This window comes from Abrus precatorius, unplaced genomic scaffold (assembly GCF_003935025.1).
Source record: "Abrus precatorius isolate BTA unplaced genomic scaffold, Abrus_2018 Scaffold10, whole genome shotgun sequence".
NCBI lineage: Eukaryota > Viridiplantae > Streptophyta > Magnoliopsida > Fabales > Fabaceae > Abrus > Abrus precatorius.
The window spans coordinates 4,971,530-4,999,433 of record NW_020874292.1 but is presented as its reverse complement, the minus strand read 5'-3'; the positions used below and the strand labels follow the sequence as shown (position 1 = coordinate 4,999,433).

General features: G+C 30.0%; 3 protein-coding genes across 8 annotated transcripts; 1 reads left to right on the top strand and 2 right to left on the bottom strand.

Annotated features, from left to right (window-relative positions):
* Positions 1–6,170: 6,170 nt before the first annotated feature.
* LOC113853074 (CBS domain-containing protein CBSCBSPB3-like) lies at positions 6,171–12,580 on the top strand. Of its 6 annotated transcripts, none has more exons than XM_027483523.1 (14): positions 6,171–6,475; positions 6,583–6,751; positions 6,841–6,973; positions 8,596–8,766; positions 9,567–9,657; positions 9,763–9,876; positions 10,039–10,105; positions 10,259–10,364; positions 10,435–10,493; positions 11,157–11,263; positions 11,345–11,475; positions 11,595–11,677; positions 11,767–11,856; positions 12,064–12,580. In XM_027483523.1, the coding sequence occupies exons 1-14, from the start codon at positions 6,393–6,395 to the stop codon at positions 12,232–12,234; spliced, it is 1,575 nt and encodes a 524-aa protein (XP_027339324.1). In that variant the 5' UTR covers positions 6,171–6,392; the 3' UTR covers positions 12,235–12,580. The 6 variants fall into 6 exon arrangements, with proteins under 6 accessions (XP_027339324.1, XP_027339326.1, XP_027339323.1 ...); XM_027483522.1 differs by having other exon boundaries at positions 6,253–6,475; positions 8,596–8,802; positions 9,579–9,657; positions 12,064–12,536; XM_027483524.1 differs by having other exon boundaries at positions 6,253–6,475; positions 9,579–9,657; positions 12,064–12,534.
* A 2,647-nt stretch (positions 12,581–15,227) lies between these two features.
* On the bottom strand, positions 15,228–17,626 carry LOC113852717 (trafficking protein particle complex subunit 2). Its single transcript, XM_027483067.1, has 6 exons — positions 17,361–17,626; positions 17,084–17,180; positions 16,767–16,852; positions 16,568–16,629; positions 16,199–16,284; positions 15,228–15,659 (listed from the first exon to the last, which is right to left on the bottom strand). Exons 2-6 carry the CDS (start codon positions 17,162–17,164, stop codon positions 15,567–15,569), a joined length of 408 nt encoding a protein of 135 aa, XP_027338868.1. The 5' UTR covers positions 17,165–17,180; positions 17,361–17,626; the 3' UTR covers positions 15,228–15,566.
* A 3,755-nt stretch (positions 17,627–21,381) lies between these two features.
* Positions 21,382–26,476, bottom strand: LOC113868930. Its single transcript, XM_027504937.1, has 10 exons — positions 26,067–26,476; positions 25,820–25,940; positions 25,214–25,299; positions 24,268–24,685; positions 24,070–24,170; positions 23,888–23,954; positions 23,429–23,656; positions 22,582–23,037; positions 22,132–22,204; positions 21,382–21,971 (listed from the first exon to the last, which is right to left on the bottom strand). The coding sequence occupies exons 1-10, from the start codon at positions 26,444–26,446 to the stop codon at positions 21,724–21,726; spliced, it is 2,178 nt and encodes a 725-aa protein (XP_027360738.1). The 5' UTR covers positions 26,447–26,476; the 3' UTR covers positions 21,382–21,723.
* Between the last annotated feature and the right edge of the window lie 1,428 nt (positions 26,477–27,904).

Below are 27,904 nucleotides of genomic sequence, written 5' to 3'. Positions count from 1 at the left end.
ATACACAGGTAAGGTATTCGGGGTTTTATTCAAACAAACACTGCCTTGTTCCCGCTTATTGTTATTGGTTTGGTCTTGAAATCCACTACAACCGTTAAAATTGTTGTACTCATTCCTTTCTTTTGTTTTTGTCTTGTTTTTCACTTTTATTATGCTATTACTGCACTGTGTCCTTTTTTGCAATGCAAATTGCGAGTACCATATGACACAATATGTGACTGTCTCTTCTCTTTGGGTTCCATGTTGTGTTGTGGCGGCCTTCATTCCCACCACACCAATGTCCCTTTGATTCCTCCCAATCTTTTGACAATCATTGCAATGATTGGTGTTTTATTTGACTTCAATTTGTTTATGGTGCTCTTTTTTCCTTCTAAGCTTTTGATAATCGTTACTATGTAATTTTTATTTTTAATTATTTAATGAATGATAATAACCCCTTTTTTTATTTATTTAGAGATAAAGAAGAGTTTTGATACTACCGACAACATACCCCCCACGCAGCTACTAATAAATGCATAGAAGACTAAGTCACGCTCCAAAGGAAGTTACTCTTTAAATGCTGTTTGGATTAGCTCATACTTAATATCATAGTTGCTCTATTTCTTCACTTCATACAAAACCTTTTTATGTTAATTTATATAAAAGTACAAAATGACAAATATATATATATATATATATATTAAAAGTTATGAATTATTATGTTTTTTTACATATTTTTGTATTAATTGTTGTAAGAATATTATTTCTCAAATTTTTATAAAACAAGATAAAATTAAAATAATGTGAACAGCTGATTTTTGTGTAAGGCATAGATTGCTTCAACTTGGTCTTCAAAGTGGGTGAGAGATGGGCATTTACAGAAGGTATTGCTGACATTACATATATTTATAAGATCATCCCTCTTAACGAAAATATTAAAGAAAAATAAATAAAATATCTTAATAAAAATTATTTATTAAGTTAATATATATTTGATCTGTATAGTTTGTACTTATTTATGAATAAATTTTTATATAAAAATTATATATTTTAATTCATATATCATAACTCATATATAACTTCTGTATTAAGTTGAAAAGTTTACATTAACTTTTATTAAATTTTTTTACGTGCAATCTATCAAAAGCTTGTTTTATCTTTAGATAAAAAGAAAATGTTAGAGAAAAATAAAATTGATTAAAATAAAAATTTATCTAGTAATTATTATAATAAAAGGATATAAAAATTATTTATATTATATATATTTTTACATTAAAATGGTTAAAGAAAATATTGTTTTTCTTTATTTTTTATTTTTCTCTGCGTCCAAATAAAACTTAAAAAATTAAAATTGCAATCACGTCGAGAAAGTCAATTGAGTGTAGTTATATATAAAGTTTGTTTGTTTAAGACTATTTAAATTATTCTCCTGTTACACGTGCCATCTCGCATGTTCTACTAATTTATTAGAAACCTACATTTTGTTGCCAAATATGGTGAATTCGATAATTGAGCGAATAGGTTGAGCTGTTATATTAATATTTTTTATTGATATTAATATCTTATTTAATTATGAATTAATATTAATCAATTATTTAAAATATATATTTTAAATTATTAGTATTAACTATGATATTATAATAAATATATTATTATTATTATTATTATACTTTAATAAAAATATTTTATAATAGATTAAATTGTTCAACCTTATAATGCCTCACAGGTTAATGAGTTAGATAAATGTTTCCCTCATTAAATAGATAAGAATAGTTTAATCATGTATCAATGGTCATTTTTCAGTAAAGAAAAATGTTACATTAGAATAATTTTTTATTCTTTTTAAATACTTGATTTTTTTTATTTCTTTTTCAGAAAAAGTATAAGAATAAATATAAATAACAAAAAAATATTAAACATGATTTTGAAAGAGATGGTGGAAGCAATAGTTCATTTTTACCACCGTACTTGGAAATGGAACCCTAAAATGGTTCTTTGACTTAGAGAGAGAGCATTTATCAGTTCTCTCCCACAGATATTTCTACAGCAAAAGAAAAAACAAAAGACTTTAATAATTTGGTGAAATATACATATATTTAACTTCATTTCTTGATAAATTAAAAAAATTACTATAATCTATATTTTTAAATTATGAAGTTAATATTTCAAATCGTAATATATTCTAAACAACTGAAATAAAAGCCTTTAAAAGATGCATTTTATTATTATTATGAAATTTTTCAATAAACTATGGTATGTAAAACATGTAAACCTCAAAATTGTTTATGACTAGATTAATGTTAATAAATCAATGATTTTTAAAACTGATTGAGGGTTTTTGTTAGGTACCATATTTATACCAATATATCAAAGTTTTATTGAATTTTATCATGTATTTTGTGAGAACAAAAAGTTTTTCATTAGCAAATCAAAAAAAGCCCATCATAAATGTTACTAACCTTCAATCTAAAAATTCTCACAATTGAGGTAATATTTTTCAAAATTGTTTTGAAGCTTTTCTTTGATAATATTAGATGAACAACGCACTCAAAAATCACTTTATTTTTTGTGAGTTTGATACAGGTCACTCATGAATATGTTTTTTTTTATCATAGACCAGTTAACTTACAATTTCTCTTCACACAGTGCATCAATTAGTAAAAAAATTTTTAGGGCTTTTGCTCGTTTTTCAATTACAAACAAGATGAAACACATCTCATTCTATAGTTTCTCCAATTGGAAAAATTTTAGAGTTTAAGTATTTTATGTACATACTTAATCAAGTTAACAAATATGTATTAAAAACTCCTTACGAGCTTATGATCGGAAAGAAACCAAGTTTAGAGCACTTTTATATGTGAGATTATAAGGCATAAATGAAATCTTATAATTGTTAAACAAAGAAGTTTGATCCAAAAACAATTAGTGATTTTTTTAATGGCTATTGCATTGCCTCTTGGGGCAGTAGATTTTATTGAACTTCACACTTTACTCGAATCATCAAATCTAACCATGCTATGTACTTCAGATGAGAGTTACATCAAATTGATGTAAAGAACACATTTTTACATGGAGAATTAGAAGAAGAAATATATATGGAGATACCATCTAGATACTATTTTAAAGGAGACAATGTGTGCATATTAAGGAAGGTGTTGTATGGGCTCAAACAATCTCTCTGTGCCTAGTTTAGAAGGTTCTTTCAAGCCATGGTTTCTACAGGGTATATGCAAAGTCAAGGGGATCATACTTTCTTCATAAAACATTCACAGGAAGATAAACTAACACTATTTTTAGGTTATGTAGGTGATATGATTATTAGTTATAATGATGATGATAAAAAAATATCTTTAAAAAAATTTGGCAGTTCAATTTGAGTTAATAAATATCAGAAGACTCAAATACTTCCTAGAGATTGAAGTTACCGGCATCTTCATGTCTCAAAGGAAATATGTTGTTGATCTCCTACAAGAAACAGGCAAGTCAAGGTACAAAATTATTGGAATTCCCATTAAAAATAACCACTGTATTGGAAGTGAAGAAGAGAGTTGTTGACTCCCTATCCAGGTCCTTCCTCATGGCTTGGTCTCAACTGAAATGCTGACTATCCCTACTCTTAAGGAGGCAATTCAGCATGATGAGAAGCTAAAATCAGTATTGGACATATGCTCAGGCAGCAAACCTCCTCATCCTTATTTCTTTGTTCATGATAATTTACTTTATTGGAAAGGAAGACTGGTCAGGACATGTTCTGGTGCAACGAATTCTATACGAATTCCACAGTTCCTTAACGGGGGGACATGCTAGTTTCACTCGATCCTTAGCCAGAATTGATGCACAATTCTACTGGCATGATATGCATAAAGACATTAAAGAGTTTGTCCATATATACTAGCTTGGTCTACCAACAAGGCAAGTGATGTGAGGAACTAACTTATACTCTTATTGTTCCTATTCCAAAGCTTGATAACCTAATAATTTGAAGGATTTTAAAGCTATTAGCCTATGCAATGTGTTGTTGAAGACTATTTCTAAAGTTCGGATGCACAAGATTAAGCCTTATCTGAATGATTTGATTGATCCTTTATCTTGGAATAATGAGATATTGGAAAGATTTTATCCTACTAGGGGTATACGACAAGAAGTTCCTAGAGGTCCATGACCAGTGGAATAACGAAGAAACTTGCTTTTATGACTCAGGAACAAGTACAAATAGGGAAATGGAAGCCTATCAGGGTTGCTAGAGGTGGACCAGTAATTTCTCATCTATTTTTTATGACGATTGTCTTCTTTTCACTAAAATGGAGTCTTTTTATGTTTGATTAGTTGAAAAAGTCTTATCAAATTTTTGCAAAGCTTCTGGCCTTAAAGTTAATGTTTAGAACTCTTGCTTTATTCTAAAAGTATACCAAAGAGGAATGGACGGTGGCACTGGAATCTTTTGGCAACTCCAGCAAGAGCTGAAGTTAATGATTTAATTGAGAGCATTGTCATAGATGAGAATATTGGTGATATGGTTATTTGGGATGCATCTACATTTTTCATTGTCTTCTAATTTTTCTTGTTTCAAGTGTGGAGCAACGCAAGAAACAATTAATCACTTATTGCAGGAATGCTACAAATCTTATCAGGTTTGAAATCTTCTAAACTTGGAACATCTTCTCAGCAATAATACTCAGGATATTTCAGATTGGATCAGATACAACTGCAAAGGAAGACATGGAATCATTTTTGCTGTGGCTTGCTATTATATTTGGAAAGCAAGAAATATGGAGATTTTCCAAAACGTTCTTTGTAGTTATCATCATTTAACAGTCTCACAAATTTATGAACTTCATGCAATTTGTAAAGGAATTACTTTGCTCACAGTAAAGGATTCACCTGTATTATTTGTGAATCAGATTTAGCTTCAGCTTTGGATTTGATTACGAAAGCCTACGATGACACTCATCCACTAGCGACTTTGGTGCTTCAAAATCACATAAAATCCAAATTACACAAATCAAATATACAGTTAAGCCAATAAATAATTCATACTTACGCTTTTGAAGTCTTTTTAATAATGAAATATTTTTATTAAAATTTATCTAAAATATATTGATAATATAAAATTTTTATATTTCCATTTAATAATCAATTATCACACAATCTAAAATTGTTATTTATTATAATTTTAAATTATTTAATAGTGTAAAAAACATAAAATAATATATCAAAATTAAATTTTTTATTTTATATTATACTTATTTTTAGAAAAATGAGTACACTAGTAAAATAAAATAAAAATCCAATTAAACTTTGGACATCACGACGAATCAGTTGAGTAAATTTTTAAAGTTACAATTAATTTTGTAAAAGTATTTTTAAAATATCTTTATTTATATAATTTTTTTAATCAATACAATAACTTAAAAGATCTTTGTGATCATTGTTGAATGAAGTAATATATAAATAAATATATATATATATATATATATATATATATCATTTGAAGTCAATTCAATTAGTTAAGTTTCTAGAATTTGAAGCATTCTATAATATATTTTGTTTATATTTTATTTTATTATCTCTTTTTATTAAATTATATTCAGAGTTTTTTTTCCCCTTAAATTAAGTACTTTTAAAGAGGACTAATTTTGTAAAAGTATAAGATGCCCTTCTTTATCTGTTTATTAAAGTATATTACAATTTTTTTCAGTAGTAAGTAATTTATGATCTTAATATAAAAGTTTATGAGATTTGTTCCACCTCTTTAATAATATGTGAAATGTTTTCTCACATTTAATTTGAATCATTCTGACTGAAAGTGCATGAAAATATGTTTTTATGCCCCTTCCTTCAAGGCAAAGGAAACCCTTCTCTCAAACGCCTCTGGCTTATTCCAAAGAGCATGTAATAGATTTTACTTTTATGATGTAGGTTTTGTTATTATATATATATATATATATATATATATATATATATATATATAATTTTAAAAAAAATTATACTCAATTTAATCTTTCATTTAATTTATATTTAATAAATCATATACAAAAATCTTAATGTTAATATTCAAAAATTTACATACATTTATATAATATATATATTTGCTAAGAGAATAATGATAATATTTTCGTATATTTGATTAAATTAAATTGATTAAAATAAATGGGATTCAGCGTTATTTGTCTAAAAATTGAAAACAATGTGAACCTTTCAGTATGGGGAAAAAACAAAACAAAACAAATAAAAAATTATCTTAATTCTGTGCTGATGGAAGAGAGAGAGAGTGTGTGTCGTGATTTGACATGCAGAGGAGAGAGATAGGGAGATAGAGAAACAGAGGTTCATTCATTGTTCATAGAAATTTGGCACATTCAGATGACAAATTAAGCGCCAAATCTGAATCACACACACATACACATCACACAATGAGCACACAAGTTTCTTCCAAGAAGAACAAACGCCCTCCGAAGAAACACCACTCCTCCCAAAATGGAACCGCGCAACCACCGTATCTTTCCATGCACACGCCAATTTTCATTATTGTTCAATTGGAGCTTTTCAATTTTTCGTTCATACGTTTTTGTTTTTATTTTTTATTTTTTGTGATATTGTTAGGGATGATGGAGGAGAAAGGACGGTGAAGAAGCTTCGGTTGTCGAAGGCACTCACCATCCCAGACGGCACCACCGTTTCGGAAGCATGTCGTCGAATGGCCGCTCGCCGCATCGACGCCGTTTTGTTAACTGATTCCAACGCTTTGCTTTCTGGAATTATCACCGACAAGGTTTCTTCGTGTCTTTTCTTCTTCTTATTATTATTATTATTTCGTATGAAATGTTTCGTGTCATTTAAGGTTGTGTATTTCGTGGATAGGATGTTGCTACTAGAGTTGTCGCCGAGGGGTTGCGGCCGGAGGAGACGACGGTGTCCAAAGTGATGACCCGGAATCCAATCTTCGTTACATCTGATACACTCGCCATTGAAGCGCTTCAGAAGATGGTCCAGGGTTCGCTTTCTTTTTTCTTTTCCTCCTTCATAATTTGTGCTTATTGTTGCACATTTGGTTCCTCAAACTAGGATAACTTGTGGATTTTAGTGTACTTATCCAGTTTATTTCTTAATTACAAATTATTCAATAAACAAAAAAATTATTCAAAATTGTAGGACTTAATATTATACTTTTTTTTTGTAATATTTAATGATTTTTAATAAAAAAAATTAAGATATATAAGTTTTATTATACAACTTTAGACACATGTTAAAAAAACCAAATAAATAAACCTTTGTTGTTATGTATATTTGTGTATATATGTATACTTGAAGAGAAAAAATGTTGTTAGTTATTTGTTTACTTATTAAGTCTAAGTTAATATTAGTTATATTTTTCTAAATTATATCTTTAGGCTAATTCTTTAAGTAGTAATGAAAGTTCATTGTTGAAGAGAGATTATGTAAAATAGACAAAAGATATAGTAGGAAGTTTGAAAATAATTTTTATGAAAATAAGAACATTTATTATATTTCTTAATCATAGAGGACAATTAAATAAGAATGTATTAAATAATGTCAAAACATTATTGAGGAATTAAAAATATATTTTTTTCTTTTAAAGCAGTATGAGTTATACGGTGAATGAAAAATAAAAAAAGCTTTTAGGTAAACTTTTAAAGTTCTTACAAAAAAAATATAAATAAATAAATAAAACTCTTCTCATATGATAGAAATAATTTATTTTTTAAATTTCAAAGAAGTTAAATGAAAAAACATCTTAAAAATAAAGAAGCATAACTTATTTCTAACTTATGATAAAATTTTATTTATTTTTACACTAATTTTTAAAAAATAATTTTGTAAAAGTTTACTCAAACTGAGTCATAACTTAAGAATGAGCATAGTATTAAATAATGTTAAGACATCATTGAGGAATTAAAAATATTTTTCTTTCTTTCTTTTAAAGCATTATGATTTATATGGTGAATCAAAAATAAAAAGAGCTTGTAACTTTTGAAAATTAGTTCATGAAAAGTTACTTTAAGTAGCATTTAACTTATTATAAGTCTAGTTGAGGTAAACGCTTAGAGAAATTTTTATAGAAAAAAAATAAAAAATAATAAAAACTCCTCTCATATGATAAAAATAGTTTATTTTCTCAAATTTCAAAGAAGGTAAATGAAAGAACTTCTCAAAAAATAAAGCATAACTTATTTCTAACTTATGATAAAATTCTTATTTATTTTTTATACTGATTTTTTTTATAAGAAATACTTTGGTAAAAGTTTACTCAAACTGAGTCATAATCTATTTATCAATATTTTCTTCCATTTTTATCCTTAACCTTGTAAACTATTTACATTCACATTCACATAAAATAATCCTAACCCCTCTTTTTAGTCATCTAACAAATTTTAGCTAATTGTTGAACTAATTTTACCAACTAGTCTTTATTCAATCAGCTAGGCATAAACTTTGTGGCTCTTCACTTTTTCTTCTTCTTTTCCTAGTTGATTATGTTAGAATTGAATAAATGATTTAATTATATATTCTTTATGTTTATGTCTTGTTTAATGGAGTCAAAGTCTGGAAAGTAATTCATGAAGTGACATATAATTTGATTCTTTTAACTTAAAGGTAAATTTAGACACCTCCCTGTTGTGGAAAATGGGGAAGTCATTGCCATGTTGGATATCACCAAATGTCTTTACGATGCCATATCTAGAATGGAGAAGGCTGCTCAGCAGGGAAGTGCTGTTGCAGCAGCAGTTGAGGGAGTGGAACTCCAGCAAGCTAGTAATGTATCTGGTTGGTTAACAGTTATCTTTATTCATATATTATTTGATAATTAGTGCTGCTTCCTACTTGTACATGAAATTATGAACTGTTTCTACTTGCATGCAGTATGTCTGTTCAACATTTATAACATATGCAGCATGGTCAAGTTCATAAGTTTTTTTTTTTTTTTTTCAAATTTGGAATCCATCCTTTTGGCTTACTCAGAAGCTGATTTGGCAGTTTTTACGAACAACGTTTAAAGCAATGTTATCTTTGGGGCAGAAAATAATACACAAAGGCTGGTGGTATAAAAAAAGTTGGGAAATTATCAAACAATTGTTTTGCTTGCTGTTTCTTTCATTTTTCCTTTTATGATGTTATATTATTCTTCTTCATCCCCCTCCCAACTCTACTCTCCTTTTCTTACAAAAAAAATATATATTTAATTTTCAAAATGTTCAAAGAGTGGTCAATGTGAATCATCTGATAATTAATCACTTGTGTGGTTAATTGTTACTAAACTAAAAATATAATGTATTTTTCAACAAAATCTATTTTTCAGAGGAATTCCTCTATTGTAAATAAAAATTTTCAAATAATTTTATGAACCAAGTCTTGGTGTTGTTTGGTTATGTATATGTACTCTAATGACATATTTAGAGGTTAATTTGTAAGATCTCCTATGTGAACCAGATGCTGTCAAGAGAAAGACATTCTGCTGCCTGAATATCTGACTTCTCATAGTAATATTTGAAAGTGCAGAAACTTGCCGTATTTTTCCTTCATATTGTAATGATTCTAAATTGCTAATTTTGTGTTTCAATTGTTAGTATTTTTGTCAGCTCCAAATACTTTCATTGAAACATTGAGGGAGCGCATGTTCAAACCTTCACTTTCAACTATAGTCGGTGAAAAAACAAAGTAATTTCACATGATATTTTCTTGTGTTTTTACGCATTGCCCAAGGACTCTCTTATAATCAGATATAATAGTTTTACAACATTCTGTAGCTTTATATGTTTCTAGGGCTGCTATTTCATCAATATCAGATCCTGTCTACGTAGCTGCAAAAAGGATGCGGGAGTTGCAAGTAAATTCAGCTGTGATTGTGATGGAAAACAAGATTCATGGGATACTTACGTAAAATCCTTTCCTGAGTCTTTATATTCTTCCTTTAGAAATCTATGATAGTAAATAACATACATGTTTACATAAGCAATCTCCTTGAATGATATATACAAAATGGATGTTGGTCAATTTTTATTTTTGCATAATATATTGTTCTGTAAATCTCTTATGCAGTTCAAAAGACATCCTTATGCGTGTCGTGGCTCAAAATCTTTCCCCAGAGTCAGTTTTAGTGGAAAAGGTTGTTATGGTTTTATTTTCTGAATTAATTACTCTGGAAAGTGGTTTATTCTGAGATATATTTTTTGTCTGTCTGATGCCCGTTTATGCTAGGTGATTAAAATTGATTTGGCTTTATTCTTGATTCTTTCCCTTATTACTTATTTTTTGTTAGGTAATGACTCCAAACCCAGAATGTGCATCTCTAGAGACAACAATTCTTGAAGCACTGCATTTGATGCATGATGGGAAGTTCTTACATCTTCCTGTGGTGGACAGAGGTTAGTTTTGCTTTCTCAATTGCACATGTAATTTCTTACATTGTTGTGCTCAATATTATTTGTTTTTCAGATGGAAATGTTGCTGCTTGTGTGGATGTTTTGGAGATAACTCATGCTGCAATTTCTCTGGTAAATTTCTGGTTTGAGATACATATAAATACATATTAGAGGAAGCACTTTTATTAGATACTTTTAAGAAAATGCTATGGGATTAATTGAGCACTAGTTTCTGTTCTCATCCATTTTAACTTTCAAGAGTTTTTCTCACCTCTTTCAATTGCATTGAACAATATCTTATATATCTTTCCCTAGCTGCAGCGGGTATTTTAGAATATATTAGATTCTACTCTAACTTGAATTTTAATTTCTGTTTTTCATAAATGGTTAATTTCTACATCTACATCTACATCCATTGTTAACTATGTTGTTTTGGTGCACATCCAACTTGATCAAAGGAAAAAGTGTTGTAAAGTAATTGTGCCTTTTTACTTAATGATATCGAAGTATTGATAGTTTCCGTCTATGTTTGAAGGATTGCTGCATTTGGTCATGATTTTTTATCTCACCAAAGTATCAAAACTTTTTGCCTTGGATAGTCTTGTAGATCCAGTAAATCAGACTATCACTTTCCCTTCCCCTTTCCAACTTCATCATGGTAGTGATTTTTATAACTGTTGGGCGCCCATTCACACTACATAAAGATGAAGTATTTTGCTTAATCTTGAATGTTAAGAACATTTGGTGCTATTATACAGATGCTAGTGTCTTGTTTCTAAGTTGTGTACTTTGTAGGTTGAAAGTAGCTCTGGAACTGTTAATGACCCAACAAACACTGTTATGCAAAAATTTTGGGACTCAGCTTTTTCTCTAGAGCCACCGGAAGATTGTGATACTCATAGGTATCTTGGTGATACCAATGTTGTTTCTCAATATACGTTGTTTTTTCTGTAAAGTAAATAAACATACATGTCTGATTGCAGTGAAGTCTCTGGACTACTTACTTTTGACGGGGCAGATACCACAAAGTCTACATATCAATCTGTAGGTTTTGGAAATTCATTTGTTTATAAATTTGAAGATCAAAACGGTCGTGTGCATCGATTCTTCTCTGGTGAGTGACATAAAAGTCTACATACTTTTCCTCTCGCCCCTAACATCTTATGCTTAAACATGGGTCATGTAGTTTCACCTTAGAACTTACACAAGTATTTGCTACTACCTTTTTTGTAGGTGCTGAACATCAAGATGATCTTGTATCTACTGTCATGCAAAAAATTGGTCATGTTAATGATGGAGAACGCCCTACACTGCTGGTGTGTTTTATTCTATTTTAGTTTTGTCTAACTTTTTGTCGTACTTTATGTTTATATTATGATGTTGGATTTTTCTTCCATTCTTCTAGTACGAGGACGATGATGGTGATAAAATTATTATTGCAACTGATAATGATCTTGCTGCTGCTGTCAGCTATGCTAGGTCTGCAGGACTGAAGGTGAACTTGTCTGCTTTTATTAGTCTTAGTGTGTGTTAGGAAACTACCAAAAATCACATTAAACTACGTTTAACATGAAAACCATAACTACGTTTGACTAGATTTAACACCAATCCACATACACACACACACTTAATGCCACTGCCTTCCATGGTTTTGTTCTTATGGCTATGATGCATGCATTGAAGCAACATCTTTGTATTTCAGGCTTTGAAGTTGGATTTGGAGTTTGCCAATTCATCCAAACCAACAAAACCACAATCTGATACAGCCAATGTACAGCAAACGAGTATATTCTCTCGCCGTTCTGGTATTTTTGCAGGTGCTGTTGTTCTAACGAGCATTGGCATAATGGTCTACTTAAAGCGCTCTAAATAGTGATATCATGATATGTTTGCTAGTTTGCAAACAAAATATGTTATAATCTTACTGTATAAATTCCAGATTTTGTCAAAGTAAATCAAATACTGTTGGCAAAGGAAATGATGGACATGATATAGGTGAATGATTTGGAGGTTCTCTAATTGCCTTTTTTTGGTCACTGATGTAATTACAACCAGTAATCTCTTGTGCTTACTAGCGAGCATATGCAAAGATATACTCATGGCATAGTACACTGAAATGTCACCATATTCGTCTCTATTACTTATGGTTATGGTACTTGCAATTCCTTAAATTTATCAACTTTCATCGCCTACAACTTTTGTGGTTATAAGGTGATGTTCTATTTTCAGTTGTAGATCACCTTGGCTGATTTGATTCCCGAATCGTTTTCCTTAAATTTATAAATAAATGACCATATGATTTTTTTAAAATATAACAAATTCTTGATCTTTTAAATTTATTTTTTATTTAATTTAATCCTTAAATTTTTTTATTGTTTAAATTTTTTACATTTTACAATGTCAAATGATAGTCAATGTCTTTTAATAAAAAAATAATCTATTGTAGAAATGAATCCTCTATGGTGTGAAAAGAATTGCAGTTATAATTTTTACTTAAATAAATCTAAATTTATTTAAACAAAAATGAAACTATTTATCTCCTCTTTCTCATCTTCTCTCTCTTTGTCCCCTTCACTCTCATCCAAACCCCATCCCCCCCTTTACCCAACCACTCCTTTTCCTCTTCCCTCACCCAATCTCCACTTAACCTCTTACTCTTTTTCTTCTTACTTCTATTTAGTTTTTCTCCCCCTCTCCTTTCCTTCGTGCTCTCTTTACCACCTTCTCTCCCTCCCTTATTTTTGTTTTCTCTCACTTTTCTCCTTTACTTAAGTGAAATTATTTATTTTGTTTAAATAAATTTTATTAATTTAAGTAAAAATTACTTTTTTGTATATTTCGCATAAGCAAATCAAAATTTATTTAAGCGAAAATAAATTATAGATTATAGTTTTTGTTCAAATTGAAGATGATATTGTTATTTTTTTATATTTTAAAATAATATCTTTTATTAGTTTATTTTTATTCCGTGTTTAACTTTATTAATAACTTTGTCATCACTTGATTTGACAATTGATAATGGGCATTTTCTTTTCTCAACCACCACCAAAATCTTGTGTGCCAAACCACCGTTAATATCCTAGCCAGCTCCCTTGACTAATAAAATTCACCATTGTCACCACCCTAATCCTATTTACGAACCACAGATACGATGTAAGCATTGATATTGGTCTAGGCAGAGGTGGGTCTAGTTTGGCTTTAGGAAAATGTAAATTTATGTAGTTTGTTAGAAAGGTAAGCTAGGATAGTGACATAGTGACTTTAGGAAAGGTTTTGCTGCTTTATGTTATCATGAGCTATGCATGGAGGATAGATATATGGATGGTGGTAGCCATGCTAGATTTTGTCGATGATTGGCTTGGCAGTTCATTAAAATTTGAACTAGGTAGGTACCATGGATCGAGTTATGGTGGTGTTACAAATAAACCAGTTGGACACTTGATGTCTTAATGATTAGATATATGGAGGTTGGGTAGACGCTGAAGGTTGTTAAGAATTTTAATGGTGGTTAAGAAACGAGACTCTGGTTTGTGAATGGTTTTGGGAAGGCTTAAAATAATTCAATACGATATAAATCGTAAAAATTAATATTAAAATAATAAAAAAATTAAAAAATATTAGATTAATTTTAAATCTAATTTAAAAATTAATTGATGTAATTTAAATTAAACTTTCGTCCGTCCGTGGGTGTGTATATATATATTTAATTAACTTCTCACTTATATTTATAGTTACATATTTAGAAAAGTATAATAATTAATTATCTTAATATAATTTTATTTTCTAAATTATATTTTACTATTAGTATTAAATTCATCTTATTATTGTAATATATTTATAAGTTTATTATTTTTATGTTAATTTAAAGTTTTGTTTTATTAAATAAACTTTACATGTCATACGAGTAAAAAGTATATAATAAATCAAAATTTTAAAATAAAATTAGAATAAATTTAATATTAAAAGGCTTTAACACCAATTGATAAAAATCTTAGAAGAAATAACCATACTATAAAAAACTAGTTATTGTAGTTAAAAGCTTTAAGTCTTACAAATTTCATATTAGATTCTAGCGCTTATGTATATCAACTATGCACTAATCTCTTGATTAGTTCCAAACAAACACTATAATAAGGTAATATTACTATTCATGTCGCTCCATGTTTCGTACCAATTGATACGAACTTTTAGAAAGTAACCACTGATGCTGAAGAGTTCAAGACCTTATAAATTCTACACTAAAATCCCATCATGCTTCCGATGTGAGACTCAAAACTCATAGCTTCCTATAGATAGTGTTATTTTTTGGTTTCAATGCCGTCCTGTCACAAGTGGGCAAGTTTATCGTATTAGAATTATGGTCTGGTGGCTTCCGCGCTAAAACAGTCCCCATATTACAATTCTTTATACAGAAACTACAAAATTTATACATCTCTATTTGAAACTCATGGTGAACTATCCTGTTTATGCTTTGCTACAAGAGAACACACTTATAATCCCCAAATCTCCTATAACCTTGGCTTACAATAATTTGATAAACTCTGTAAATCAGTACTACGGACGATTTTGGGTTACTCCACAAGTCTTAAATTTTTAAAATATAAATAATTATCAATTTGTCATTTGTATTACTGCTATTTATGGTCGTTGACTAAAAATCCTCAGAGACAAAGCTGTGATATTAATCCTCCTCACGCAAGGAATGATAGTTAGATAAAACTCTTTCCAAAGAAACTCCACTATTCGAACTTTTGTATTACATGTTTAAATTTATGTGGAATTATTTAGGGGAGAAAAACCTTACGGTAAATACGGTGATATTGAGCGGATTGAATTTAAAAATTATAACAATTTTGAAGGATAAAAGAATGAAAAATAACCTTTACCACATAATATCAAATACCTGAGAATTAAATACAAGATTGGTATCTAATAAAATTTGAAGCCAGTAGCAATGGAACAGCTTTTGTCAATACATCACCTTCTTTAGCAAACACAGCCCACCCACCCCCTAATGACTGGTGCACACATCATACTAGAAAACAGCAAATCTACCCTTGCCGCCAAATCTTGAGGGACAAAAAGAAAAGGAAAAACAGCTTTCGAAGCTAATCAATAATGAACAAGGTGGACTCAGGCCTCAGTGCTATGTGAACTAGTAACTTGTTAACCACAGACCATCAGGAAGCTGGTTACTAGTGGTTTCTACAAATACTTTCGTGCAAGGGCACGGACTTTAGTGTCAAAATGTGATGACGTGATACGGGAGCCAGGCAAGTACAGGGGATTAAGGAGAGTCTGCGATTGCCCAAACATAGAAATAAAGTTACTTATCACTTACCGGTTCAATATTTCATAATCCATAAAACAGAGTAAATTTATAAACATATTTAACATAGGACTTTGCATGTTTATCTTAACATTACCAACTTCCATTAATTTCTTTTAGAGAGAGGAGTGTTCCCAATCATATCCTTACAGAACAAAAAGTAGTAGTCGAAATTGAAAACAGTATCCATTGGGAACTTGGAAGAGTTTTACTACAAAACAGCCAGAATGGAAACTAGCGAACTGCTAAAACACTTCATGTAATAATGTAGCCGGCATCTACTAGCCAATTAGCATGCTTATTATATTATATTCTAGATTAGAGTAGGGGCTAATTCATAAGACCAGGAAAAATATTCCAAAAGCTATTGATATTGTATAGCAAGCAAAGCATGCTTTAAGAAACTGGTAAACATGAAATTTATCACAATCCCATTCAAGATTAACATACATCATAAGGAATGGCAACATATGAAACATCTTACAGAGTACAAGAAAATCAATATTACCTTTATGTAAAGCTCGTGAACCTCTTGGAAGAAGCTCTTAATGCCATCATCATTGCGAGAGTCATGAAGCAACATAAATCGGGTATGTATGATAAGTCAAGGAAAATATCACACACACAAAAAACGCAAAAAGAGAAAAGTGCACTTAAGATTTAAGAATTAAGAATGCTCCCATGCCTGGGCAAGGGAGTTAAGAGCAGAGACAACTGATACAATTAACGAAGCAAATTAAGTTCAGTAGTCCTTAAAGTGTGGTGCTCAGTACTTCATTTATCTGGTCAAAACAAGATTAGCGCCCCCCCCCCAAAAAAAAAAAGAGAAATATGCTTTTTTATTAACTATAAATTAATTCCCAAATATAAAGGATATGACCAGCTGTGACATACACCGAGACCACCAGCTCATTAAACCTATCTACTGATTTTAAGTACCTGCATAGAGAGTATCAAGGAACAAAACGCTGAGAAAAGACCATAACAAATAGAACATCACGGACAAAAAGAGAATCACAATGCCAGAGCATCATATTTAAACTTGGATCGTGTATCAACTTGAAAAAGTAACTCACATAGCACTAGTAGTCCATGCAAGGTCCTGAACAATATCAAGAGCAGCGTGGAGGATAAATTGATGCAGTTGAGCAGCATCCTCCCTCTGTAACAAGGTAGCACAAAATTGAAAAAGGAGTAAATTTAGATTAACTAGGTGAGCGATGCAGGATATTAAAATAAGCATTTACATTAATCAGTTGAACAGATCATAAAATAAATCGAATTCCCCAGAAAAACCAATACTAAGTAAGAAGCAATTTAATTTTTTTAAAACAACCATAAATCAATAAAAGCTTTGAATTTACGAAAAAAAAAATAAAGAAATGAATCATACTTTAGCAGCTACTCCAACTTCAGCTTCATATATAGGAATATCATTTCTGCTGACAATGATGAAACAAGCAGTGGTTGCCATTATCAATACTCTAAGCCTACAAAACACAAAAGAGGATATAAAACACATTATAATTATGTTTACGCCTATTCTTACAACGGAAATCACATAGAAAAATGAAAATTCTCGAAGAGATCTAAACTCAAATAGAACAAAAAGCGAAAATCAAACTCTATCTAACAACATTTGAACGAGATCAGGGAACAAGAACGGGTACCGCGTCTTCCAATACTGTGAATATATCCTTCGATGTCGCGAGTTACCAAATGGAAATAGTGGACGAATTACGATCTTGTGTTGTATAATTGAATACAATGAAGCACTAGTCACGCATTATTGGATCTAAAATGCATGGCTACCGAAGAGTTACACTGTGCAAACCCTAACCGGAATCGAGGAAGACGACGGTGATGGAATTTTATATATACCCTGTGCTGTGTTGCCACTGCTTTTGCCTTCTGGACTCCGGAGTTTAAACGCATCGTTTTGCTTTGTACGTGCCTTTATTCTCTTTCCGAGGTTATACTTAAAAAAAAAAAAAAAATCTTTAACGTATGATTTAGAGTTTGAATTTTAGAATTATCTTTTAAACTAAAAATACATTAAAGAATTTTTTAACGTATTTCTGAAATATACATTAAAAATATTAAATTTATTCTATTAAATACTTTAAATTACTATAATAAATATTTATTGGATATCTTTTATAGCTTTAAGATAATAAATATTTTCATTTTTAATAAAATATTTTATTTTTAACCTTTTAACATCTAATCTTTGATATACATTCGAAAAATTGCACATTAAATTTTATGATTTTGAATAAAATTCTTATATACTCATAAATATATATTAAACAAAATTCATAATTAAATAAAATTTCTTGAAATGAGTTTGATAAAAAAAAAATATTGTATATTTAATTGTTACATGATTTTTTTGCATAATTTCATTTACTTTATTATTTGTAAAAAGAAAATTAACAATACATTCTTACTTCAAAATAAAAAATATCTTTCAACCTAGATTAACTTAGCTAATAAAATCAAAATTTTAAAAATATTTAGTTATATGATTTATTTTTTTACGTGTAAGTGTTAAATGAAGTATCACTTCATTCTTTTAATTTTGTTTTTCTTTAGTCTAGTAAAATTTATCTTTAATTGCTACAAATTTTGCAAACAATTTAAATTTTATCAATTATAAACTAAGTATATAAAAATGAACATATACAAGTTGCTAACTAAATAAGTGAATTAAGTTTGGTGAAAGATTATTGTAAAGTTTATTGCAATGTCTGTTTGATTTGTGTGACAATAAATGAATTGAAATGTTAAATATTATAGTTATGTAAAGCAAGACGTAGTTAAGTTTTGTTAGGCTACTATCATTAGACTTTTCTTAACATATAGTATAATATTTTATCATATTAAATTTTCCTATAAAAGGCTATCTATGTACTGTATGCTTAAAGGATTATTAGTAGAAGTTGTTACTACTATTATGTGTATCTTGAATAATTATCTAACAAAAAATATTTTTTACAAAACACCAGAAAAAGCAAAAGAAAGCTCTCTATTTAGTATTTTAGATTTTTTAGATTAGCTAAGGAAAAACTCAATGATAAAAGAGAAAAATGCATGTTCATTTGCTATTTTGATGAAGAAGGATTGTGAGACTGGTCTCCACAAACCCAAAAGCAATCAATAGTAATTTCAAATAGTTATATTGAGCAACGATGAACTTATAGACTTGACATCTAATGAGTTAAAAATATCAAGTAAACCATAGAAACAACAAAAACTACCAACCATATTATAAGATTATGTTATGGGTAATAATAATGACTTATCTAATGAAAAAATTATCAATTTTTTTATTTGCATATTGTGAGCTAGTGAATTTTGAAGAAGTTGTAAATGGTCATAAGCAGACAAAACCATGGACACTCAAATTCATGCAATTAAGAAGAATAAAAGGTGAGAATCAACAAATTTTCTATTATATTAGATGTCGATTGGAGTTAAATGAGTGTACAAAATAAAGTACAAACCCAATGGTGAAATTGATCATTTTAAAAACAAGTTTAGTAGCAAAAGGCACAATATTTTTTGGTATTTACTCTTGTTGTGAGATTAGATACAATTCACATGGTTTTATCTATCTTAACTCAAAACAATTAGAAAATAAATTAAATAGATGTTAAATATGTCTTCTTAAATGAAATTTTAGAAGAAAAAGTATATATTGAGCATCTTGGACGATATAAGATCAAAGACAAGGAAGAGAAAATTTACAAATTAAAGAAAGTTTTGTATGGCTTGAAGTAAGCATCAAAAGCATGGTACAAGAAAATAGGTTCTTAATTCATGCCACATGAATTTTAAAGATGCCTATTTGAGCACACTATATATAGTAAAATTGTTGATAATGATGATATTTTTATTGTGTTTTTATGTTGATGATTTAATCTTTACTAATAATAATCCAAAGATAATGCAAAATTTTGGGAAGTTATGATTAGATGTTTTGCAATGAAAATTTTGAGTTTAATGTCCTATTTTTTGGGCATTAAAATCGATCAAAAGAATGATGAAAGTTTCATATTTCAAAAGAAGTATGCAACAAATATTTTAAAGAAATTTAAAATAAAAAATTCAAAATCAATATATACACCAACTGAAGAAAAGTTGAAGTTAACAAGAGGAAGTGATAAAAGAAGAGTTAATTCAACCCAATACAAGAGCTTGACTTAGTTGGAGTTAGTTTACTTATACTTTATTTAAAAATTTGGAAGGAGAGAGAAGTAAAGAATTTGAAGGGAGGGGTAGGGTAGGGAAGAGAAGGGAGATTAAACTCCTCTTTTCTTCGGATGTTTATTATGAAAAGGAGAAGGTGATAAGGAAGTTAATAATATAAATGATATTATTGTCTTATACTTTTTATTTATATATTTTTATTTTTAAAAAAATATAAAAATTAAATATTTTTTCTTCTAAAAATTAATATTTTTAAAATTTTTATTTTTATAAATTTTTTTAAAAATTCTCACTCTAAAAACTAATATATTTTTTTAAAAAAAGTAATTTATTGTTATTCTTTTCTTTAAATTTTCTCAAAAAAATACAAAAATTATATATTTTTCTTTCTAAAAATTAATATTTTTTAAAATAATTTTTCTTATCTTAAATTAGTCATTTTAAAAATCTATTTAAAAAACTCCCAAAATAGAGAACTCACAAAATTAAGTTTAAGAAGATTTTTGGGTTAAAAAATCTCTCTTAACTCTATTCCTCCAAATTAATTAACTCCTAAACAAAAATTAAATCCCACTAACTCCTCCTTTTCCCTCTCCTCCTTAAATATAACTCCCAAGCAAAACCTTAGTAAATTGATGAAAAAGCCACATGTTTGTTATTTACAAAAAGTAAAAAGAATTCTTAAATATATCAAAGGTACTCTATCTTAAAAAAAAAATAAAAAAAATTATACTAATGATAATAATGTGAAGCTCATGGGATATACACAGTGATTGGGCAAGAAATACAAAGAGAAGAAAAAGCACTCTAGGGTACGTGTTTTATCTAGGCATTGGAGTAGTAGTCTTCCCAGTCAATTGTTGCACTCTTTAAAATTGAAGCAGAATATATAACAACAATCAATTGTGTTTCGTAAATACTATAGCTTAAAAGAATGCTTGAAGTGATACATTAGAAGCAAGAAATTCCTTAAAAAATACTCTGATAATAAGTATGTTATTACTCTGCAAAAATTTAATTTTTTATGGGTGGTCCAAATCACATATATATATTCAATCTCACAAAATTTAAGAGTTGGCAGCTAAAAGTGAAAATTAATTACTTTCACCCTAAATATAAAATTGCTTATATTTTTACAAAATCATTGAAAATTAAGTTATTTTATAAGATATAGAAACTGTTTGGAATAATTAAAGCTTGATTTAAGGGGGCAATGTAAACAACTAAATGAAGCTTTGTAAAAAAATTATTGTACTGCCTCTTAATAGTAAAAGTTTACTGCACTAGTCACAACAAAACCATTAAGAGTTTTCTACACTATTTACAACAAAAATTATGCTGCACTACCTCCATTGGACTTTTCTTAGCATATTAAGTATAATATTTTATTCCTATAGAAAGTCATCTAAGTAATGTGCTTTTGGATCGAGTTTTTAGTGTATGAATAGTGGAGAAAAATATTTCTTCTTCCTCTATGATAGTTTGAGCTTTAGTATAATATCGTCCGATTGATATCAAGTTGTTGTCTCGTAACTTGATTATTAAAGATTGTGTTGAAAACGTTTCACAAGAAGGATAGAATAGATGTGCGTGTAGTTGAATTGTCATTGACCAAAATCTTAAGTGTGAGATATGATGTTGATGTTGGAAATATAATGGTTCACAATGTCACCTTTCTCCTCCCCAAACCAGGCATGTCGAAATGCAATAATGTTTCATCAGATGAAACCAAAAGCATGTGAAAGAAACCAAGAAAAACTCGAGGTAAATCCAAACGCATCATGGGTATACTCAAACCAACACCCTTCTAACCATTTTCTGTTACTCAAACCAATTTATGTCCAACTGTTTTAGTTTTTTAAGCCACTTTTGTGTGTCTTGAGAAATAGGACATGGTTTAGATGCTGTCTGAATCTCACTATCTACATCAGGTGACACTGTATGATCACTCCCTTCATCCTTAGCAAGGTTGTCCTGTCTGTTTCGTTGTCTTACCTTGAGGGACAGAAGCCGAGAAACCTCATGTAGTCCACCCCACTTTTCCAGTGCACGCGCGATGTCATAGCGCCCTGAAGAAAATTCCATTGCTACCAAGTTAAAAATGATTGTGGGAAAAAGTTACTGATTCAATGCATTACCTTGACAATGGTGATGTTGCATGTCATAAGTAATCTTTCTTTATTATGGCAGGAATGAAGTCTAATTGAGAATTAGAATATCTTAAGCTACCTGCACGCTCGAATGACTTTCTACTGGGCATAAATGAAGGGTCTATTCCCCAGCTCCTTTGAAATCGACTTATCTGCATCAAGAAATGAATTTTAGTATGATCAAAGGTGAAAATAATGTCGTGGATATGACAATTTGCTCAAATTGAAGATTTCATGCATGACATTCTTTCTTTATCATGGCCTAGTTTGGATTTGTTTCTAGCATATGGTAGCTTTTTAATTGTAAAACCTATTACTGCTAAGATGCTTAAGGATATGCAAATGAGAGAGATTCTAACAAAGTTAAAGTGTCATAAGTTTATTTGAATTTATGTTGAAAGTTGAATTCATTTTACTTTCTCCTTCTATAAGTATTTATTGAGAAGTTTATCCAAAATGACTCCATGTAGTTGTCAAAAAGTGCCAAGGGTACAAGGCAAAGAAGGAAATAAAATAATGTGCCGCCTACCTCCTCCTGCAAATTTTCAAGATTGTCCCAGTAACCTTTTGGTTTGCGGTGTTTGTAAGCCAGAGAAAGGTTCAATATGGTTGCAATCTTTCTGAATCCTCCCATGCGAGTTATAGCCTTCTCTATATCCACTCTTCCATGCAAACGAAGTTGCTTCCTCATTGGCATAAATCCTTCCTGTCCATATTCCGCAATGAATTTCAAGAGTTCAGATTTTAGTACTTCAATATCCCTCTGTAAGCCTGGAACTTTAGGCCTTTGTTGAGATGAACACTGAACATTACAATTGGAAACTTCCTCAGCTGAACCTAGGTTGTCATCTTTTTGAAAGCCAGATGAAACATGTTGCCCTGAATTTGTATTTTGCTCGCAAACTTCAGAAGATTTTGATGCAATTCTGTTCTCAATATAGTCTCTTATTGCAGACAAGTTTGATGGTAGATCTTCATAAATGACCTGAAATGATGTTATGCAAAGAACTCAAAACATTGTAGGGTTTCAAATAGTGAATAGATTGAAATATATTTATGATATTTGTGATAAAAAGTGGATAGATTGAACTTCAAAAGATTATATTTAACAATAACCAAAGTAAAAAGATTAAAAAAAATGAAAAGACACACTCATTATATTTTGTATACTTTCCAGTTACATTCGATTATTCAGTCAGGATCTGTTGGGTAATTTAGTTTTGTACATGGAAAACGAATACAGAATTACAATTTCTCAGAATTCTGATCACTCCTTACAATTTCCCAAAATGAGGGCATTACACTGTTGGAAAATAATCTAGGCAAATTTTGAAAGCAATCTGAAATTATATAGATGAATCAAGTTATAGATAAACCTCCTCCATGATGGCTTCAGAAAGGAAAGTATCTTTGCGCATTTTGGACTCCACAGAGTATTTTAACAGTGTGTGATGATTTCCTAGTTGCTCAAAAATCCATTTTCCCTGGAACGAATCGAAGTCCCCTTCAACCTGCTCAAAACTGATCTCCCGTTCTAAATATTCACACAAGTCTAACACCACACGAGCATGAAGCACCATATAAAGAAGGCCTTTACACCCTTCCTGCACATTGATTAAACCAGGAAATTACATAATTTATAGATAAAGTACATGTTGTGGCTTGTACTAGTTTTTGTGCCAAGGGATACAGTGTGTTTTTAACTAACAGTGGATATTGGATAACGATGGTAAAACACAGGCTGGTAAGCGTGATACAGTGGCCAGGAAAAAAATCATGATATGAACAATTATGGTGTTCTTTTAAGATTCTACTACATTAACATTGCCCCGTACCTGAAGAATGCGGACTTTATTGTTATCTCGTGATAAAATCTTACTGATTGCTAAATTTGGAACTATACTGCAACAAATGATGAGGGATTGAATTAGGACGATGAAACATTATATCTGAATATATTTCCCTGCATCTTTCTAGTTCATCTAATGCAAAGAAGCAGCATAACTAATTAACTTACTCAGGAAGAGTCTCATAGGCAGTGAGAATATTCCATACTACACGAACAGGAGCTTTAACTGTTATGCTTGCAACAACACAGCGATGAACACCTCCATTTTCCTTCACATCAAACTCACTTTATTAGTAACTTTGTCCACGCTGATAGATCATCGTCAGAATTAAGATCACCTCATAATCATTAAAACAGATAATTTACCAAAAGTCCATCAAATCTGCGGAGATGAACTTCATCCACCATGCAAGGTTTGTCAAGCCTGCAAACTTTTCCAAATACACCCCAGTTGCTGCTCACCTCACTGGAAAATGTGGGCAAGGAACCAGAAACTGAACTGGCAATTTCTTTTTGGCTCTCTACAGGAGGCAACTTATCACTTTGACACGAAACACCATTTATCTTTTTGACAGATGAACCGTTAGTAGCCACAGAAGTTTTGTGCAAGTGATTTTCTGGCAGTGGAAGTTTCTGATAGCCCATAAAATTCCTTTCAGCTCTGTAAGCCAAAGCTCGAAGATTCACAGGAAGATCAGATCTGATAATCCTTTCCAAGAAAATAGCTGGGAAATTGAATCTTGGTATCACGTTAACTTCATAAGATAAAATAGCTGTTGATGACCTGCATAAATCGGAACAAATGTGTAAACTAGAAATTGTAAAATGGTAATGTGACTAATGTCCATCTTGAATTGAGACATTATTAAACACAAGGGTGAAATTATTAATGATGGCAATGCTTAATTATTTTACAAGGTGCAGTACTATATATGGAAGGTTAGCCAAGTTATTTTTCATCCTCTTTCTCACATAAAAAGTTCAAAGACGTCATATAATATACTTCAATGCAATTTGAGCACATACTCGAAACAAATTCACATGATGAAATATATTCAAAAGAACAACTATTTAAACATCATTTCATCTCAAAAGAAGTCCAGCAAATTCTGATGTATGTATTGAACAGTAATATCTCCAGATGAAGGCCTAACAAAAATAAAGCCTCTTCAATAATCACAACTTCATCCAAAAGTTCAAACTTAAAGATCGATGCTTAAAGATTGATATGACATACTACATATACATGCAATACCTTTAGATTGATGCAAAGCTGCTTTTACAAATATTGGCACTGAGAAATAGAGTCTACCTTGTTCCAGATTTTACGGACCATTTGCCATCAAACTTCTTAAAGTCTCCATCAACCATGGAAAAGTGAAGTTCTCGATCCCATACCTGAAGAATTAAAAGGAATACAAGTAACAGTATTAGCTATTAATTTAATAGGTGGTACACTACTCTCTTCTACACTTGTTCCTATTGACTGAATAAATCTATCAAATTACCACATCCACTATTAATGGAAACTAGCCTGTTCTTCATATATGGTCTTGCATAAGGATCATGGGGAAAATTGTACAGGAGAATATGGGTTGGAGTAAGAAAGATTCTAGTATTTTTTTGTTTTTGGAAACACATTGAAAAACCTATATATGTGGGTCCAAAGTAGAAGCTACAATTAGTAGTGTTTAAGTAAACGTAAATTCATAATCTTTTAAACGTGAATCCAAGCTATTTAGACAAAAGCTATACACTCATTAAATAGTGCTATAAGCTATTTAGAAACTGCTACTAACTACTAAAACAAGCTCCTTTAACAAACAGGTCTATTTTGGTCAAATGAACTTTTAAGCGCTCTTAAAACGCTATTCTTTGCCATTTCATTTGGAGTAAGTGTTAACAAAAAGATGCTTACTGAATTGATGACTTCTTGAAGATCCAAAACAACACGGGCTTCTATGTGCCAATACATTGCCCTTTGGAATCCCCTTTGCTCTAACCAAATCCTTCCAGGGTATGGACAAGGAATTCGCCCACTGACCCCAACAACAGCAAAAGAGGAAAATGCCATTTAATATAATCAACACCTATAAAAGTAAAAAAAAAAAAAAGTTTTTGTTCTTAAACATGAAAATGAATAATAGCAGAAGCATTAGCATTACCTCCACACAAGATTCGGGATGAAATCAGCGAGATGCTCATAATCAGTGAGAGCATTCCAAACGGATTCAGTGTCAGCATTGACTGTGATTTCAGCGTTGACTCTGCGTTCCCTCCAAGATATAACTTGAACCTCACAATGCACCTCACGCTCACCCTCCTCCTCTTTTTGCCCAAAGTTTCCATCTTTGGCGTTGTAACAGTTGAATTGGCATGTGGGTCTCAAAGGGGTCCTTGTGGTTGAGGAAAGTGCAGTGCCCCAAAATTGGACTCTGAGACTGAGAGAGAGAAACCTTGCGTTTGTGTGTGTGGCTGGTTTGGAGACGAAGTGAAGAGAGTGAGGTCCAAGGTTGGTGGTGGAGGAGGAAGAGGAAGTGATCATGTCTCATGAGACAAAACAAACGAGTGTGTTCCATTGGGTGGATCGATTACATCTACATGGCATCAGTGACAGTTGAAGACAGTGCCTTCTTAGCCACCAGTTTTGTTTCTGTCGTTTAGTGGTGCTCATGAATTTGTGGTTCCAACACTATACACGGTGGTACGGTTGTTTTCGTCATTTCATGAGATTTTTATCGGGGGAAAGCTACTACGATACTAGTGTAAAGTAAAATTACTTTTATTATAATGTAAATAAAATATAATTTGTGTGTTTCGTATACTGCAATCTTAATGTAACATTGATTTTATAATAGATTAATAAATGAGAAAAGAGCGATGCATTGTAAAAACAGAGTGGAGGTGGAATGAGAAATGTGAGATGGAGCAAATGAGACAGTGGTGGTGGAAGTGGGTCCCAAAATATTTTATTCTTTTCACCTTTAAACTTATGTTTTTCCACCATAAAATGCTTCATTCTTGTTTAATAAATAAATTTATCATGATAGAAGAACAAAAATTATAATTTTAGCCACATAAACCTTATCACATGCATTTTAATAATTCTTTTACCGTTTGTCTTGCACAATAGACATAGAATATTTGGATTTTTCATTTAATGTATATATAAATAAATAAGTATAATATATATATATATATATATAAATTTATTATTTTGAGTTTTTTTAAATTTCAATAAATATAATTGTATTAAATACTTGAAAAAAATATTTTCACCTATAATGATAATAGGTGAAAATAAAAAGTAAAGAGAGCATAAGAAGAGAGTTTAACTTTAAGGTTTTGATGATTTTTAAAAACTCCAACATGTTTAAAAACGAAAATAAATTATTTGTATTAATTGCAAAAATGAAAAATGAGTTAAATTTAATCTATTTTATTTTTAAAAGAGTTAAAGTTATAAATTTATTCTACTGACGAATTTGACTTGTTTAGAAATTAAAGAAAAATTATATAAATTATTAAAAGAATAAAATATAATTAATATATATAAGTAAATTATAATTTAAATAAATGATTAATATATTAATAATAGATTTGTTTTTTATATCTAATAAATTTATAAATAATTAATTTTTTATTATAATAAATAATAAATAAAAAATGGATGGTTAAAATTGTCCCCAAAGTTTTGACGGCAAATGACCCAAATTCCAACTTGATGAGTAACACTCATTATTATTTCTGATAAATACTTTAAAATAGTTATGGTAGGAATTTTATATCTCTTACAGACTAGTTTAAATTCAATTCTTACACTTTTCATTACAAAACATATAATTTTTAAACTAATTCATAGACTCATCTTAATTATATTCAACGATTTAAAGTTGATCTTATTTAACTGCAGAACATCAATGATATCCACATAGAAGCATTCCCAAGGCACATTTGAGTTGAATGTGTGATTTGGTCAGGTCTTCATATAGGTAATAGGTGG